The 15456-nt window shown below is 51.9% G+C and overlaps 9 protein-coding genes across 9 annotated transcripts; 5 read left to right on the forward strand and 4 right to left on the reverse strand.

Moving 5' to 3' along the window:
- Nucleotides 1-126: 126 nt before the first annotated feature.
- EJ05DRAFT_206134 (uncharacterized protein) lies at nucleotides 127-2398 on the reverse strand. Its single transcript, XM_033739783.1, has 4 exons — nucleotides 2248-2398; nucleotides 2049-2136; nucleotides 469-1785; nucleotides 127-354 (listed from the first exon to the last, which is right to left on the reverse strand). Exons 1-4 carry the CDS (start codon nucleotides 2295-2297, stop codon nucleotides 151-153), a joined length of 1659 nt encoding a protein of 552 aa, XP_033604787.1. The 5' UTR covers nucleotides 2298-2398; the 3' UTR covers nucleotides 127-150.
- Nucleotides 2399-3526: 1128 nt separating this feature from the next.
- Nucleotides 3527-4450, reverse strand: EJ05DRAFT_497191 (uncharacterized protein; the record flags this gene model as incomplete). Its single annotated transcript, XM_033746513.1, has 1 exon — nucleotides 3527-4450. One exon carries the CDS (start codon nucleotides 4448-4450, stop codon nucleotides 3527-3529), a length of 924 nt encoding a protein of 307 aa, XP_033604788.1.
- Nucleotides 4451-4880: 430 nt separating this feature from the next.
- On the forward strand, nucleotides 4881-5414 carry EJ05DRAFT_497192 (uncharacterized protein; the record flags this gene model as incomplete). Its single annotated transcript, XM_033746514.1, has 2 exons — nucleotides 4881-4922; nucleotides 4977-5414. The coding sequence occupies 2 exons, from the start codon at nucleotides 4881-4883 to the stop codon at nucleotides 5412-5414; spliced, it is 480 nt and encodes a 159-aa protein (XP_033604789.1).
- EJ05DRAFT_473247 (aldo-keto reductase-like protein) lies at nucleotides 5263-6957 on the reverse strand. Its single transcript, XM_033743357.1, has 2 exons — nucleotides 6209-6957; nucleotides 5263-6155 (listed from the first exon to the last, which is right to left on the reverse strand). Exons 1-2 carry the CDS (start codon nucleotides 6576-6578, stop codon nucleotides 5566-5568), a joined length of 960 nt encoding a protein of 319 aa, XP_033604790.1. The 5' UTR covers nucleotides 6579-6957; the 3' UTR covers nucleotides 5263-5565.
- Nucleotides 6958-7495: 538 nt separating this feature from the next.
- EJ05DRAFT_206274 (DUF706-domain-containing protein) lies at nucleotides 7496-8943 on the forward strand. The gene has a single exon (XM_033739784.1). The coding sequence runs from the start codon at nucleotides 7733-7735 to the stop codon at nucleotides 8708-8710; it is 978 nt and encodes a 325-aa protein (XP_033604791.1). The 5' UTR covers nucleotides 7496-7732; the 3' UTR covers nucleotides 8711-8943.
- Nucleotides 8944-9457: 514 nt separating this feature from the next.
- Nucleotides 9458-10674, reverse strand: EJ05DRAFT_206324 (2-deoxy-D-gluconate 3-dehydrogenase). The gene is made up of 2 exons (XM_033739786.1): nucleotides 10228-10674; nucleotides 9458-10176 (listed from the first exon to the last, which is right to left on the reverse strand). The coding sequence occupies exons 1-2, from the start codon at nucleotides 10354-10356 to the stop codon at nucleotides 9508-9510; spliced, it is 798 nt and encodes a 265-aa protein (XP_033604792.1). The 5' UTR covers nucleotides 10357-10674; the 3' UTR covers nucleotides 9458-9507.
- On the forward strand, nucleotides 10532-12187 carry EJ05DRAFT_473250 (GroES-like protein). The gene is made up of 3 exons (XM_033743358.1): nucleotides 10532-10823; nucleotides 10876-11246; nucleotides 11299-12187. The coding sequence occupies exons 1-3, from the start codon at nucleotides 10746-10748 to the stop codon at nucleotides 12032-12034; spliced, it is 1185 nt and encodes a 394-aa protein (XP_033604793.1). The 5' UTR covers nucleotides 10532-10745; the 3' UTR covers nucleotides 12035-12187.
- A 328-nt stretch (nucleotides 12188-12515) lies between these two features.
- EJ05DRAFT_206316 (NAD(P)-binding protein) lies at nucleotides 12516-13752 on the forward strand. The gene is made up of 2 exons (XM_033739785.1): nucleotides 12516-12945; nucleotides 13002-13752. Exons 1-2 carry the CDS (start codon nucleotides 12619-12621, stop codon nucleotides 13740-13742), a joined length of 1068 nt encoding a protein of 355 aa, XP_033604794.1. The 5' UTR covers nucleotides 12516-12618; the 3' UTR covers nucleotides 13743-13752.
- An 852-nt stretch (nucleotides 13753-14604) lies between these two features.
- On the forward strand, nucleotides 14605-15415 carry EJ05DRAFT_206464 (uncharacterized protein). The gene has a single exon (XM_033739788.1). It carries the CDS (start codon nucleotides 14752-14754, stop codon nucleotides 15322-15324), a length of 573 nt encoding a protein of 190 aa, XP_033604795.1. The 5' UTR covers nucleotides 14605-14751; the 3' UTR covers nucleotides 15325-15415.
- The last annotated feature ends 41 nt before the right edge of the window (nucleotides 15416-15456 follow it).

Below are 15456 nucleotides of genomic sequence, written 5' to 3' on the forward strand. Positions count from 1 at the left end.
GATACGCAGACCCACCCACCCACTCATACAATCAAAACACTTTTCAACACGCCCAATGAAATACGAGAAGTAGATTTACATGCCCCCCGATGCCCCCCCTAACTGTCATATACATATGTAAATCCCCCCTCAAAGGAACACTAGCGTTAGCTAGTACCATTGAATATCCTGCATAGCGTTTCTGAGGACCTCTGTCCGTGTCTTTTGCATTTCCGGCGCGTTTGCACCAATCTGCTCCACGATCTCGAGCATGCGTCGTATATCGATGCGTACGAGCGCGTGCAGGGGATCCGAGACGAGAGGAGTGCCTGAGACGGCTTCCTGTTCGATAGCAAGGATACGCGCCATCATAAGCTTGGGAGAAAAGAATCACGTCAGCAATAGATTCGCGAGTTGGAGCAGGGTCGACCAGGGGAATAAAAGGATTCGGCGTGGAAGGATGCATAGTAGAGGAGATCGTGCGCTTACCGCTTCTTCGAACGCGCGGTGCTGAAACACCCACCATACCCCGGCGTCGACCTTCATGTACTCCCACATCTGGAAATACGTCTCGAGGCCCATGCGCGCAGCCTCGAGGGCGCCGCGCACATCACAGGCTACCCCAGCGGCCTCGTTTTCGTCGGCCTGTAGGATCATGTAGCAGTGCCAATACACACTGCGGCAGAGCATGTTCTGGCGGAAGCCGCGCGGGTCTGCCACGGCCAGACTGCTAATCGAGTCGCGGTCGCCCACGGTGAGATGCGAAGGAAACGAGGAAAATAGGTCCCGGAACGCGCCGCTCAGGTCCTCTTTCTCGCGCTGCGAGTTGCATAGGGGTCGTGTGAGGGACCGGGGCATGCAAATGATGCGCTGAACCAAGTTTCCCATGCGCCACATGCATCGTATGTATTCGCGATCGGAGAGCTCGTATGGAGGATAGGGATTCGACGGAGCGATATTGCTGATGCTCATAGGGTTGATGTTGATATCACTGTCACCGTTGATGGAAGAACTGGTGTTGAATGGCGAGTTGGAAAGATTATCGGTGAGGAATTCTACAGGTATATCCGAGAACGTGCCGGTGGGAGGAAGTTTAAGAAGGACGGTGAGGAAAGTATCTTGTACCATGACTGCCTGCCAGACCTTCAGCCGTGACAGTTTCTCTTGTGGTGTCCCTCTTGGCACAATGGTTTCGGGATCTCGATTAAGCCCCATGGCATAGGCCTGCCGCATGAGTACACCCCCAAAAGACCATGCGTCCGAAGCATGGTTATCGTTCATAAGGAAGTAGCAGTGGAGTATCATGGCTTGGATTGTTCGTATTGACACTCGACTGAGATAGCTGGATATGCGAAGAGCCTGGTGTGCAGCAGAGACATAAAATTCAGCCATTTGTGATCTTTCCTGCTCAGACGTGCCTGTCACGAAATGCAGCCCCATTGCGTACATGACTAGATGCAAGGATAGTAGAGCAGGATCTGCTGTGTGTTTTTCTTCCTGTGGCATCGCCCAGAAGTCTTCGTAGTCAACATAAAACGAATGACGTTCTATCATTGGATACACAGGGTCGACTGTGTCGAAATATGTCGAAATGAGAAAGTCTGCCTGGTCTTTACTAGGCAGTACGCCGATGACCTCGGAAAGACCCCCTTTACTTGTCCAGTAATTCGCAAATGGGTGTTCGGCACTGAAGCCGAAAACCGGAGACGGCGCATGCTTTGTGTTAGGAATGTTGGATAGGAGAAATGGTGACGAAGATGTTGAAGAAAGAGAATTCTGTCGGAACAGAGATCGTGGAAGGGGTATCTAGGCAACACTAGGGTTAGTACAGAGAGTACTTATAGGAGTTGGGTTACCGCTGCGACTTAAGACATCGAATTTTGCGAACCAATAAGAGGCCGAGGGGGTTAATCAAGGATTCAAATGAGAGTCTCTCGGCCGGGCAATGTGCAATAGACCGAAGGCACGGAAAAGCCCGTGAAGGTGTAGAGAGATTCGAGATCTTCAGATTGTGGAAGCACAACAAGGTACCCGCAAAACGGCGGCGCGAGATTGACGAATTGACATACCTCTGGCGGAACAGTCACATTTGTGGGATCTGGTGGAGGGAAGACGGACTCTTTCTTAGTTCTTTGGGGCACTCTGGGGGCTGATTTGCTGTATAGCGTGCATCAGCGAGGATCTTCCCGATAGTGAAAGTCGGGCTGCAGATCCGGGGATAAAGATGATGCCGAAGATCAGCAAACGGCTATAAGAGCGGGGACGTACTCTACGGATGCTATAGCATTGGCGACGTCTGAGTACTTGCATTCGGACATGCGCTTGATACATGCTAAACATTGTGGTCGAGCGCGATCGCACTATATGAGATTCGGTCAGTCTCAGTATGCCGACGACGATGAATTGCGACGTCTGATTGAGCGAGTAGAGAATGGGACGTCATGTATGTATATTGAGTGCTGAGTCGTGCCCCCACGTAATATTTGCTTGAGAAGCGCATTTGTATGTTGTTGCATATTGCTATAGTCGCCTATACCACAGAAGGCCGTAACCCCTTGTCGTGTGCTTGTGCAACACTTGTAGCAGACAACAGGGGATTAAATTAATGGGATCATAGTGACAAACCTTTGTCTTCCTTTCCACACATTCGGCACAGCTCAAGGTGGGTTTGTTACGCTTTTGCTTCTTCTTTGGCGGAACATCGCATTTCTTGGACCTGGATACCCCAGATTCCTGCGGAGATGCAGTACTTGGGCTGCTATGTGATGGCGCAGCAACCAGACCAACAACACTCAATGCTGATGACGGGGAAGGAGAGGGCTGATGCTCATGCTGATGGTGTTGGTTGATATTGGAGCCGGCTCCAGCGTTGTCAGCCATCTGGCTTATCTGACAGCCGCATTGGCATTGGAAATTGACTGTGCGTCTGCGGTGCAAGTGTGTCGCGTTGCGATTGAAGAGTTATTTCCGTCTGCTTCTGCTGGAAATAACTTGCGACGGTCACGCCGTATTCAAGGCCTGAAGCTTCCTGGAACGCAGAGCGGGGAAACAGAGACCCACTATTTCCTAACCGAATATTCCCAAGGACTGTCATTGGCCACATTCTTGAATCGATCCACTGCATTGTTCGTCTGTGATATATACATACCTATTACCTGGTAAATGAGAGCAAAGAAAGAAAATTTTGTCTGTCCTGACTTGCAATACAGCCTTACTGAGGACATCTGAACCAGGTTCCGGCTTGCGATCCGAGACTGTACACGGTCGGAGCATTGCCTTGCCCTGCAACGTAATTAAAGCAAAGGTTTCATGCAAATGGAGGTCCGATTATCATCTTGTTTTTTTCAGGCTTCTTTCAAGCATACCGTCGACAAGACAACCTCCCTATCAAAAGCAACGACGAGCTTTCTATCCGAATGTGAATTTATCTCATTTAATGTGATAGTGTTCGAACAACATCCCCGCCGTTGTTTCGTAATGTTGGTTCGCGAAGCTTCGCTCACATACTATGACATCGCGAAGTTGTCACTTCTGTCTGATATGAAACTCAGGTTCTCTCGGGTCGCAATTTGGTCTCTTGGGCTTTGGTTGCAGTATCAACCATTGGTGCTTTGGCGGCAAGGCTCTTGATAGGCCAACCATTATATGTCAAGCATATCTTCGTGTTCACGCATCCGCCTCCGTCTCCGCTCGCGCTTGAGGAATCACTGCTGCCATAGTTGAGTGACACTCCCATTCCCTGGAGTCCTATCCCGGTCGCCTTCCGATTCCAGTGAAATTGCTCTACCACACCATCCAAGCTAATTTTGAGAAATCCCATGGGCATCTCGCTTTTCTCAATTGCATCCCTGACACCGTTCGTGACGTTGCCTGGACTGGCGACCAAACCAAGGACGTCTTTTTTAAACCATGTCGGTATGCCTGTGAAGGCTCCAGCTAGCTCGCGAACATGGCTAGGGAAGAGACCAGAATTAAGTGCCTTACATTGTATGAAGATACGAAGAGGCTCTGCGGAACTAGGTACCGACCATCGGCCGATCAAGTCTATACCCAGATCTGACCGACGACCTGTCCGTGTCAGGTCGAAATGGTATCGCCGCAGTGTGTCGGCAACTGTGTACTCGTATTTTGTGCCGTTGAAGACGGTCGTTGACCGACCCAGATTCTCGCGTTGCGCATATTGTAAGAAGCTCTCGAGATCGTTATGGTGACTTGAACCAGCACTAAAGCGAGGTTCTGATGCCATTCGCATGTCGTCAAACCCTTGCACGACTTCATCCAGTGCAGTGGCGGAAGCAGTGCTGACTTCGTCCAAAATTTCAGTTTTGATGGGAGATTTGCTTCTGATATTCTTCTCTTTTCTGGGTCGACCTCGTTTCGGAGTATCGAGGATCAAGGTTGGCTGCGCCTTATTATCATTAATAGGGCGTTCGTGCAATCTTTGGGAAATGTCACGAGCTTCATCTGACATGAATCTAGCCGCACATGGCCCTCGCTGGAGAAGCCATCGCGAGCGTAAACGCGACGATGGCCTCGTTCGGGAATGTAATGTCCACGCAGCTTGTGCTCGAGAGACGGGAGAGACGGAAGTGAACATCCAGATCACAAGATGAAGTCTAGCAATGCATGATGCTGTTGGCAACTGGGTTGACGTCGAAACGCGCGTGCCCAGTAAAGTGTGGCGCCGGGGGCCCAGTAAAGTGTGGCGCCGGGGGCCCAGGCCGAAGCAAGCGCTTGACGCTTAACCTCACCTTAAAATCGCGATCACCAACTTGTTCATGAACTAACATCCTACGCAAAGCTGGACACCAAACAGCGCACTCACCGCTACGGTACTTTCAAACTTCGCCTACAGCTTGTCAAATCATTCGCTCAGACCACCTAGGCAAAGTTTTATTGACATGGCAGATCGATTATCGCAACTCCAGACCTGTCTGGACCAGGTACGGCTAGTATGACCTGGCAGTCGAAATTGCCCACTCTGACAATGCACATAGCTCACAATACAAATGTACTCTTCCCTTATGTATATTAACACACGTGCTCCGTACCGAGCGATAGATGGTCAGCCAGACTGGGATCCTCTGAAAGAAGACGAATATGCGAAACAAGACACCCAAACACAGTCTCAGACAAAGTTGTCCAAAGATCCGGACTCGGCAGAATATGATCCAGAGAAGCCGCACCCTCCAGAATACTTTTACGCTTCAATGCGAGAGCTGTCGAGAGATCTTGTTACGAAACAGCAGCAGATCGACTTTCTGATAGATGTGCTCCCTGGTATTGGACAGAGCGAGCAACAGCAGAAGAAGAGGCTTGAAGAATTGGAACAGCAGCTAGTAGCAATGGAAGAAGATCGGTTGGCATCTCTGAAAGAGAAGGATAGACTATTGGAGAAGCTGGATGAGGTTGTCTCCAAAGTCAAGCGGATCTGAGCTGTTGGGCGATACACGAGACGACCTAAACATTCTCGCCACGAGCCACAGCTGGGGTCTGGTGCTGGCACATGGCTCATTTGAGCAAGGAGAGATCTATACAATCTAGATACCCAGCAGGACTTTTCATTCTTCACAGGCGTCCCATCAGTCATTCTCCCCCTGGCAAGATTCTACCCTCGGCCTTGTCTGGAAATCCAAAGTTCACACCAAAAGCAGGGTACACATAGCGAGTAATGCCCTTCTCTTTGTGGATCTTCTCCAGCGATTCAAGCTCCTCCCCAGAAAGCACGATCAACTTCGTGTTTTCCTCGATTCGCGAAGGCGTTACCGATTTGGGAATGACGACGATGCCTCTCGCAATAGCATAGCTCAGGAGTACTGTGCCGGGCGATACTTTGTGTTCGTCTGCCACAGACTTGACGGCGACCTCATTGAATAATGGACTCCCGGTGCTGCCGAAAGGACTATAAGCTGTGACGAGAATGTTGTTCTGCCTGCATGTGTCGACGACCTCTTGCTGCGGAAGATACGGATGGTTTTCGATCTGGTTTACTGCGGGCACAGTCGTAGCATGCTTCAGGAGAATTTCGAGGTACTTCTTCGAATAGTTTGAGACTCCAATGGCACGGGTCTTCTCTTTGGGAATCTTCTCCATCCGTTTCCAGGTCTCGATGTGCGAGGTGGAGACGTCCAGGTCTCTGCTACCGTCCTCAAGCTTGGGAAACAAAGGATGGTTACCTGCACGTTCAGTTATTCCCACTTTGTGGCACGTAGGCCATGAATCTATTTACCTTTTGGATTCATGGGACAAGGCCAATGCATCAAGAACAAGTCGACATAATCTAAGCCCAAGTTCTTCAAGCTCTCGTCCAGACCCTCCTCAACGCGTGTGTGAAACGTGCACCACAACTTGGTTGTTACGAAGATGTCCTCCCGCTTCACAGCACCCGAGGCGATGGCGGCTTTGATGCCCTCACCAACCTCATTCTCATTCTGATAGCAGTATGCGGCATCGATGTGCCTGTAGCCACTTTTTAGAGCATGTTCGACGGCCTGCTTGACTTCGCCAGGCGATGATTGCCAGGTGCCTAACCCCAAAGCTGGGATAGTGGTGCCGTTGTTAAGGGTGAAGCGGGTGTTGATATCTGGACTTGGCGACATGACGTGTGATGATGTGATCTAAAGCAGGCGTCAGGTTGTCTTTCGCGAGCGAAGGTCACAGCCGGTCTTTTAGGATAAGATTCTTAACAGCACGACGACGGAGAAATATGCTTGCACAGTCGGCGACGCAGCTGCTACGGAATGTTTGCCGGGCTTCTAGCCGCATAGATCATCAAATTAAGGACAGTGGTCGGTGCTTTCAGCTCAGAAACCGACGACATTTCGCTGCTTGATTGCCCGAGATTCTTGGTGGCGGGGTAGCAGTACCTTAGCAGTCGAATATCTGCCTGAGGGCATTTAGGCTTTTATGCCTGAGGCTCAGATACTTAAAGATCAGCGCGGACAACTCACCTCATATATTGTTCTCTTATCCTCATCCTTCATCCGCACGCCGCTTACAGATTTCGAACATGTATAATACGCATTTCGAAGATCATCACGCATCATCATCCATGCGTGTGCAGAAGCCCGACATGTCACTACGTTCCCTGACCATGCCAATAGCCTTACCCCGCTGGCCAAGGAGGAAATTTTCGCCGCAAGGTCAAAACTTCAACCGCCAGACTTGCTCCACCTATATCCGCGCCTCATGCACGTTGAAACTTCTATGCTATGATACATGTGCCTCTTCGGGCGTTTTTCTACTTTTTTCAACTTATGGGAACGCGCGTGGTGCCTAGAGATTTGCCTCCCCATGGATCTGGTGGCTAGGCTAGCCGTCCACCCTGGAACAATATGGAGACTTGGAGCGTCACGACACGCAGCATGATCATGGCACGGTCTTTATCCCGGCCACTTTACATCTATCAATTTTCTCGAATGGCGTACATGGTAAGTGGGTTCTCGTCAGGTTTGTTCACCACTTTCGACTCGGCAGACGAGGTAATATCTTGGTGGTCAACACCATCTACTTTCCCTGCTCGTGCTGGCTCCACCTGGGGCTGCTAGGATGGATTGTCTGCGGATGTACGGGCTACATATACTCAATGCTACGTTCAAATCTATTGTTTCTCCCCAGACCATAGAATTCCCAGTCTCTGTCTCTCTCCGCAATTAAGCACCCAGAATTAGCAATCACTCTTCATATCTCGTGGGTTTGTTTTCTCGAAGTCCAAATAAATACATTGTCGCATACATACACACACATCTGCATCATGGCCCCTGGCGCTATATTCGAAGCTCCCAACGTTGCCGAGGATTTCAACAGCCATCGAGATGGCCTCGCGCTAGAGGCTACATCCGATGCCATTGACGAAGTCAACGTGCTCAAAGCTGCCATGAAAGTCAAGCAAGGCAGCGCCACCCAGAAAGAAAAGGACATCTACGAGCAATCCCAGTTCGATGCCGAGAAGGACAAGACGCAATTCCGACAGTACGAGGAGGCATGCGACCGGGTGAAGAACTTCTACCGTGAGCAACACGAGAAGCAGACCGTAGCATACAACCTCAAAGCCCGCAACGACTTCCGGAGCAAGACACGCGCCGAAATGACAATCTGGCAGGCAATGGAGAAGCTCAACACCCTCATCGACGAGTCCGACCCGGACACTTCCCTCTCCCAAATCGAACACCTCCTACAGGCCGCCGAAGCCATCCGTCGCGACGGCAAACCCCGCTGGATGCAACTCACAGGCTTGATCCACGATCTCGGCAAGCTGCTCTTCTTCTTTGGCGCCGAGGGCCAGTGGGACGTCGTTGGCGACACGTTCCCCGTCGGCTGTGCGTTCGACCGCAAGATCATCTACCCGGACACCTTCGCCGGCAACCCGGATTCTCGAGACTCGATCTACGCCACTGAGCATGGCATCTACACGCCTGGCTGCGGCCTCGACAATGTGATGCTGAGCTGGGGCCACGACGAGTATCTGTACCACATCGCAAAGGAGCAGAGCACGTTGCCGGACGAGGCGCTGGCCATGATCCGCTACCACTCCTTCTACCCGTGGCACAGCCAGGGCGCATATATGTGGATGATGAATGCGAAGGACAAGAGGATGCTGGAGGCTGTGCGGGCGTTCAACCCCTACGATCTGTACAGCAAGAGCGACGACGTGCCCAAGGCTGAGGAGTTGAAGCCCTACTACATGGAGCTGATTGACGAGTATTTCCCGAATAAGGTCATCAAGTGGTAGGAGACACACTGAGATACCGTTGTTTCTTGTATCTTGTAATTGTTCTTTATTGTCATTCTCCCTTTGGGTTTTTACTAGATAGAGCATAGGCTTGATTTGCCTGTGTCCGGAATACGGACAGGCTACGAATAATGACCATGACACTTCCTCCTTGACTATTGGACGCTGGTCTGTTTTGCAAATGGTGATTGAACCTATGTATGTGCATATCTGCCCAGCCACCTACACGCACGGCACTTGCGCCTTTTAAAAAAGACTGGAAATACAACATACATAGCGCTCCCTCCGCGCGGGGCCGCACGGCATTCACAATCGGTGTGCGGCGCTGAGAGGTACGCAGACCTTACTTCCCTGATGCATAATCTAGCGGCCAATGGAAGTCCGAGCACGGTAGCTACCGCCCACATCTACCAATGATGCAGCAAGCTTTGCAATCCTGTGCAGCCTCCGGTGGACACCGGTAGGGATGTCGACACGTTTTCTCATGGCACGAAGACTCATCATGGGGACGGAACCACTTGCCTGCGCAAGGAGAGACTGGCCAATCGAGGCCTTTTCCGGATGGATGTCCCTGCGGCTGATAGTCGGTGTGGACTATGGATTCCGGTACTACCTTGCCTACCTTAGCTTGCAGGAGCTGGAGGACTCTCCGGTGCGGAGACTCACGACGAACGGCTGTACTACTTGCCAGAAATAAGTCGAGACGACCAATGAGGGATTAGTCACACAGTATTCTCTTCGAAACACGAGCAAGTCTGGCAAAACAGAGCATCACGGCCGCCTCGGGCTGTTCCGACCTATCTCGCCATCCATCCCCCGTCAACAGTGAGAATCTCTCCTGTCACATACGCACTCGCTCTCCCTGCAAGAAACACCACCGCTCCCTTGAAGTCCTCCGGCCGTCCCCACCGCCCGGCCGGAATCCGCTCTAGAATCGACGCTGCCCTTTTCTCGTCGTTGATTAATGCTGTATTCATCTCCGTCGCAATGTAACCTGGCGCGATCGCATTCACATTGACCCCTTCTCCGGCCCACTGGTTCGACAGCGCCTTCGTAAGCTGCGCAATGCCACCCTTCGACGCAGCGTAGGCCGGGACGTTGATGCCGCCCTGGAAGGAGAGCAGAGAGGCGACGTTGATGATGGAACCGCGCTGGTTCGTGGTGTTAGGAAGCGGAGGTAGGGTACGCATGTGTGCGCCTACGTCGCGGCAGAGAACGAAGTTACTTGAGAGATTGACTTGCAAGACCTCGTCCCAGTCCTCAATCGGGAACTCGTGTGCTGGGTGGCGGCGCTGGATACCTGCGCAAGTGAGGAGGATGCGGATCTGTAGTTCTGGGCTTTGAGAGAGGAGAGTTGGGACGATGCTGGAGACGGCAGCGCGGTCGGAGAGCTCGGCGACGTGGATAGTGCATTTGCGACCGAGGGCTAAGATTTGGTGCTGGGTTTCAGTGTTGGATGTGTCGCGCTGGAGTAGATGTGAGTTGCTTGAATGATTAAAGACGAGAGAGGAACGGACCTGGATGAGGATAATGTCGGCGCCAGCTTCAGCTAAGGCTAGGGCCATTGCTTGCCCGATTCCTCGAGTTCCGCCTGTGACGAGGGCGGTTTGGCCCTCGAGAGAGAAGAGTTGCTGGATCGAGCCCATGATTGGGGTTGTGCTGTATTGCAAACTGATGCTGCCCTCAATACAATAATATGAGTAGAAAGGAAAGGGTGTGATATATCAGAATCTTCTAGACCCGATCGGCAAGACAAGCCGCCAAACTCAGGAGCTCAAGGAGGCTTCGTGGCGGGGTGTGAAGACTGCCCCGCCAAAATGAGGCCTCCGTCGGCGTTTGCTTCCCCGATTTCTGAGTCTCAATTGCCGACACAGCGGAGTCTTAGCCGCTTGTGTAGCCGCTTTTCCTCCCGATGACTGCAGGACGCAGTAACACATGTACGCGCCTTTGGAAATGCCTCTTCACATCAAGCATTTTTTATCTCTTGAGAAGCCTCCTCTCTACGATTGAAATATCGCATTGAGATTTACTGACAATGGCTCAAGCAAATGGATCTGGTGCAAATAGCAAGATCAATGCATCAGTGCTCCACGGGGCCAAGGACCTAAGAATTGTAAAGCGCCTCATTCGCAGCCTCCAAGCTCAAGGACTGACAGAGAACACAGGAGCAACGAGGAATCTTCCCTCCGGATCCACATGAGGTTCAAGTCTCTGTCCGCGCGACTGGGTTATGCGGCTCCGACCTCCACTATTACCGCCACGGTCGCAATGGAGATATCATCATGAAAGAGCCCATGTCGCTCGGACATGAATCTGCTGGAGTAGTGGTAGCTGTGGGATCAAAAGTGACGGACCTCAAGGTCGGAGATAAAGTGGCCATGGAGGTCGGACTCCCTTGCACACAATGCGAGAGATGCGCCGAAGGACGGTACAACATCTGCAAAGACATGCGCTTCGCTGCTTCGGCAAGAAACTTTCCACATACGCAGGGTACTCTAAGGGATAGGATGAATCATCCAGCGAAGATGTGCCACAAGTGAGTGCCCAAGCTTAGAGCTAGCAGGACATATTTGCTAACACTCAATCAGGCTTCCTGAAAATGTTTCCTTGGATCTGGGGGCACTACTAGAGCCACTAGGTGTTGCTATCCACGGCACGAGACGAGCTCAAATTAGCACAGGTTGCACAGCGGTGGTGTTCGGCGCTGGTGCTGTCGGCCTGCTTGTCGCAGCAATGACTAAGATCTCCGGTGCTGGCACCGTAGTCATTGCAGATATAGATCCAGGACGAGTGAACTTTGCAGTGCAGCACAATTTTGCGGACCATGGATACACTGTCCCCATGAAGAGGGGGAATACGATCGAGGAGCAGTTTGACATTGCTCGTGAGACGGCAGGCAACATTGGCAAGATCCAGCGCACAAGACCAGATACCCTCGTCGGAGAGGCTGATGTTTCATTCGAATGCACAGGTGTTGCGTCATGCCTGCAAGCAGCCATCTTCTCGACGCGACCGGGTGGAAGAGTCATGATGATCGGAATGGGCACGCCGATTCAGACTCTTCCAATCTCAGCTGCTGCTCTACGAGAAGTTGATCTCGTGGGCGTCTTCCGCTATGCGAACACGTATCCTACTGGGATTGAGGTTGTGTCGAAGACCGGTCCGAATTATCCTCAATTCTCCAAGATGATAACGCATCGTTACGCCGGATTAGACAACGTAGAGAAAGCATTCGAGATGGCAGCGAAAACGAAAGACGATAAAGGTGAACTGGTATTGAAAGTGATGATTGATATGGACGATAGTGACAAGGCTAGGCTTTGAAGTATCTGATTGTTTATGTCTTGCATATAATGGGGAGTATGGATCTAGGAGCTGCGTTAGTTGTCACAGAATACATACCATTGAGGACCCCGCGACATTCATGCGATCAGTCACCAACAGAACCAAGCGATGTTGTTCGAATGTCGATGTGTACAGTCAGCCTGGCGGAACATGTGTTCCGCCAAGGCAGGAGAGATCGACGAGTCGGCGAGAATTCCTTCATCCGCAAACCTCCATGACCCACAAATACCCGCCCAAAGCTTCGTCGCCGTGGCCCCTGAATGTGATGCTGTGAAATATGCCATAGAGCGCTGTGATTCGCTCTTTGATTGAGGGTCTGCCTCCGAAATGGCCCATCCACATCTGTCTTGTGGCATAATTACACAATCCGGGGTTTGTCAACAGATTCCTGTTCTGGTGCTGACGGCGCAAGTTGGAAGTCGTCGAGACAGAACTGCAGTGTACGTTTGCTAGACGCGTCCCAAGGTCTTCTTACATCATCACTATTTACAAATCACTGATACTCTCGTTGTAAAGGCCAACGTTCCCATCCACCACCATCTCGAAGTTTCACAGTCCACTCAATGGCACCTCGACGTCTCAAGGTTGCCTGCTCCGGCCTCGGCCGCATGGGTTCTCGCCATGCCCTCCATTTCCTCAATCGCACACCCCGAGCAGAGCTCGTAGCAGCCTGGACACCAGATGAGAAAGAGCTGGCATGGGCCAAGCAGAACCTTGAGCCCTATGGCACCACACTTTACACTAATTACGAAGAGATGCTCAAGCATCCAGGCCTTGAAGCTGTTGTGATTGCCACGGTGACTACTGCGCACGCTCAGCAAGCCATACAGGCCATCGAGGCAGAAAAGCATGTGCTTTGCGAGAAGCCGCTGAGTACGAGCGTCGAGATTGTAAGCCCTGAGACTTGAGGTGCCGGAACAGAGCAGGATGCTGACAAGGTGATCAGTCACAGACTGTTGTTGACGCTGCGGCTAAGAAGCCTCATCTGAAAGTCATGTGTGGCTTCTCCCGCCGCTTCGACGACTCCTACCGGGACGCCTTTGAGCGCATGGACTCGGGCGCCATCGGTCGCCCTACGATCGTCAGGTCGCAAACGTGCGACATGTACAATCCGACGCCGTTTTTTGTTGAGTACTCCCAGTTCTCAGGAGGTATCTTCGTGGACTGCAATGTGCACGATATTGACCTTGCATTATGGTTCTTCGGCCAGGACTCGCAAGTCAAGAGCGTCGCTGCGTTTGGTGTCACGGCTATCGAGCCCGACTTGAAGAAGTACGGAGACGTTGATAACGGTGTTGGTGTGGTGGAGTTCTATGGCGGCAAGATTGCGTACTTCTACTCATCGCGCATGAACGCGCCGGGCCAGCACGATGAGACGGAGATTATCGGCACCAAGGGGAAACTGGCTATCAATACGCGTCCGCAGAACAATTTGCTGGAGGTGCATGAGGCGAACGGTATCCGACGTGAGATTCCTTTGACATACTATGGTCGATTCGAGAATGCGTTTGTGAAGGAGGCAAATGAGTTCACGGCGGCATGTCTAGATAACAACAAGCTTCCATTTAAGCTGAGCGGAGCTGTACAGGCAGTCGTAATTGGATGTGCTCTTCAGGAGAGTCTGAGAAGTGGGAGGAAGATCTTTTTCGACGAGACTGGCAAGCAAGTGGAGCAGGCGAAGTTATAGATAATGGCAGACATGCTGGTCAATAGATGCATAGCAAGATAAGATAATGATAATACAAATTTTCAAGCTGCAGAAGTAATTCTGGTGGGCTCTCCATACGGTAGAGTAATGGTATGTCACTCACAACTGGTGGACACCGTGCGCTGTCCCGGCCTCAGTGCCTCTACTTACCGACTATAATTACTCTCCAAAGAAGCCTGAACGGTTTTGTGCCACCATCGCCAGCACAACGTCAACCTCACTCAGCATTCTCGCCAAAACGACCCAAACAACAACGGACGGATCCGCATCCAATAGACGCAAGGCCGATCCCCTAGCCGCAAAAAGCACAGCCAAGAATATTGGCTCGACGCCCGCGTAAGACCCTCCAGGGCTGAGCGAACCACGCGCCGCATCGGGACAATGATTTCATCGGGCGATGACGTCTATCCCCAACTTTTCTCCCGTCACCGCTTGCTGTTGTTCACAAAGGCTATTATCAGGTAGGAATGAACGGATACCACACCACCACACCACCATCACGATGCCCGTCCCCATCATACTACCGAATAATCCTGTGCCTTTGTGTAGCTGCGTGGCTATCCTTGTGCCGCAGAACCGGACGAGATGCGTCGTACGCACGTCCTTTTCGGGGCCGTTTTGCCATACACACACACACTACGTACAGACCGTTTTCTGGAGACGGGGTCCTCGCTATAGAAACTCTGGGAGCTAATTAGTGCGTTGATGTTGAGTGGCGCGGTCGGCCGATCCGTACCTATTGTCTGCACTGTGTGTCTACGACGCAATACTGTAACATCGTGACTCTGTGGTCGGCGTCTTTGTGGGCCATTCGTTATAGTTGTAGTGCGTGTGTGTGTGTGTGTGTGTGTGTATAAAGAGACGTCGAATACTTACACTCAGATACTCGAGCATCAGTATAAGCAAACTCGCATCTCAAGCCAACAGCCATCTACATTCTACACAAACACCACATCCACCCTCCCAAACCATCACAACAACCACCACAATGTCCCTCAAATCCACCATCCTCAGCCTCCTCCCCACCGCCCTCCTCCTCACCAGCAGCACAACCGCCGCCCCTCTCGCCCCACGCGCCGGCTGCCCAGGCGCAACAACATCCTTCTCCTTCGACGTCAAAAACTTCGACTACCACGACGGCACCACCTTCTCCACCCCCGCGCACCAAATCCCGGGTGGCTTCGTCGCCTTCAACCTGACCTCCGCCGCGGACGTGGTTCCACGCCAATGCAACGCCTACTCCACCCAGCTATCCGACTTCTACTACGGCACGCTGAACTACACGTGCACGACCACGACCGCGGACGGGGAGGTGGTGCAGACGGGCAGTCTGTTCACGTATGACACGCCGGGGGAGACGCTGGTGCTTGTGGAGCCGTTTGAGTGTGATGGGCAGAAGTACGTGGCCAAGGGGACGTATACGTTTGAGCCGCCGTTGCAGTGTGTGACGGAGGAGTATCAGAATGATGATTGGCAGCAGGGGGAGATTTATAGCTCGCGGAAGAGGACGTGTGAGGAGAGGGACTTTGCGTTCTTCGCGGAGGTGGAGAAGGTTGAGTAGGGTTGACTAAGGGGAGAGTGAAAGGGAGGAGAAAGGGGGCAATGAGGCAGTTTGCATGATGATGTTGATTGTTGTTGTTTATTTTGATTGCGATTGTAGTATACTAGCATGGTAGGTAGCATACAGAGCGAA

This window comes from Pseudovirgaria hyperparasitica (assembly GCF_010093815.1).
Source record: "Pseudovirgaria hyperparasitica strain CBS 121739 unplaced genomic scaffold EJ05scaffold_2, whole genome shotgun sequence".
Taxonomy (NCBI): Eukaryota; Fungi; Ascomycota; class Dothideomycetes; order Acrospermales; family Acrospermaceae; genus Pseudovirgaria; species Pseudovirgaria hyperparasitica.

Bases quoted from the DNA above. Each gene is read 5' to 3' on its own strand.
- EJ05DRAFT_206134 (XM_033739783.1), bottom strand. From the start codon at position 2,297: ATGTCCGAATGCAAGTACTCAGACGTCGCCAATGCTATAGCATCCGTA. The intron at 2,137-2,247 runs GTACGTCCCCGC...CACGCTATACAG, and splicing joins AATGCTATAGCATCCGTAGA to CAAATCAGCCCCCAGAGTGC. The intron at 1,786-2,048 runs GTATGTCAATTC...AGTGTTGCCTAG, and splicing joins ATGTGACTGTTCCGCCAGAG to ATACCCCTTCCACGATCTCT.
- EJ05DRAFT_473247 (XM_033743357.1), bottom strand. From the start codon at position 6,578: ATGTCGCCAAGTCCAGATATCAACACCCGCTTCACCCTTAACAACGGC. The intron at 6,156-6,208 runs GTAAATAGATTC...CTGAACGTGCAG, and splicing joins TTGTCCCATGAATCCAAAAG to GTAACCATCCTTTGTTTCCC.
- EJ05DRAFT_206274 (XM_033739784.1), top strand. From the start codon at position 7,733: ATGGCCCCTGGCGCTATATTCGAAGCTCCCAACGTTGCCGAGGATTTC.
- EJ05DRAFT_206324 (XM_033739786.1), bottom strand. From the start codon at position 10,356: ATGGGCTCGATCCAGCAACTCTTCTCTCTCGAGGGCCAAACCGCCCTC. The intron at 10,177-10,227 runs GTCCGTTCCTCT...CATCTACTCCAG, and splicing joins CCGACATTATCCTCATCCAG to CGCGACACATCCAACACTGA.
- EJ05DRAFT_473250 (XM_033743358.1), top strand. From the start codon at position 10,746: ATGGCTCAAGCAAATGGATCTGGTGCAAATAGCAAGATCAATGCATCA. The intron at 10,824-10,875 runs GTAAAGCGCCTC...CAGAGAACACAG, and splicing joins GGGCCAAGGACCTAAGAATT to GAGCAACGAGGAATCTTCCC. The intron at 11,247-11,298 runs GTGAGTGCCCAA...ACACTCAATCAG, and splicing joins CCAGCGAAGATGTGCCACAA to GCTTCCTGAAAATGTTTCCT.
- EJ05DRAFT_206316 (XM_033739785.1), top strand. From the start codon at position 12,619: ATGGCACCTCGACGTCTCAAGGTTGCCTGCTCCGGCCTCGGCCGCATG. The intron at 12,946-13,001 runs GTAAGCCCTGAG...CAAGGTGATCAG, and splicing joins TGAGTACGAGCGTCGAGATT to TCACAGACTGTTGTTGACGC.
- EJ05DRAFT_206464 (XM_033739788.1), top strand. From the start codon at position 14,752: ATGTCCCTCAAATCCACCATCCTCAGCCTCCTCCCCACCGCCCTCCTC.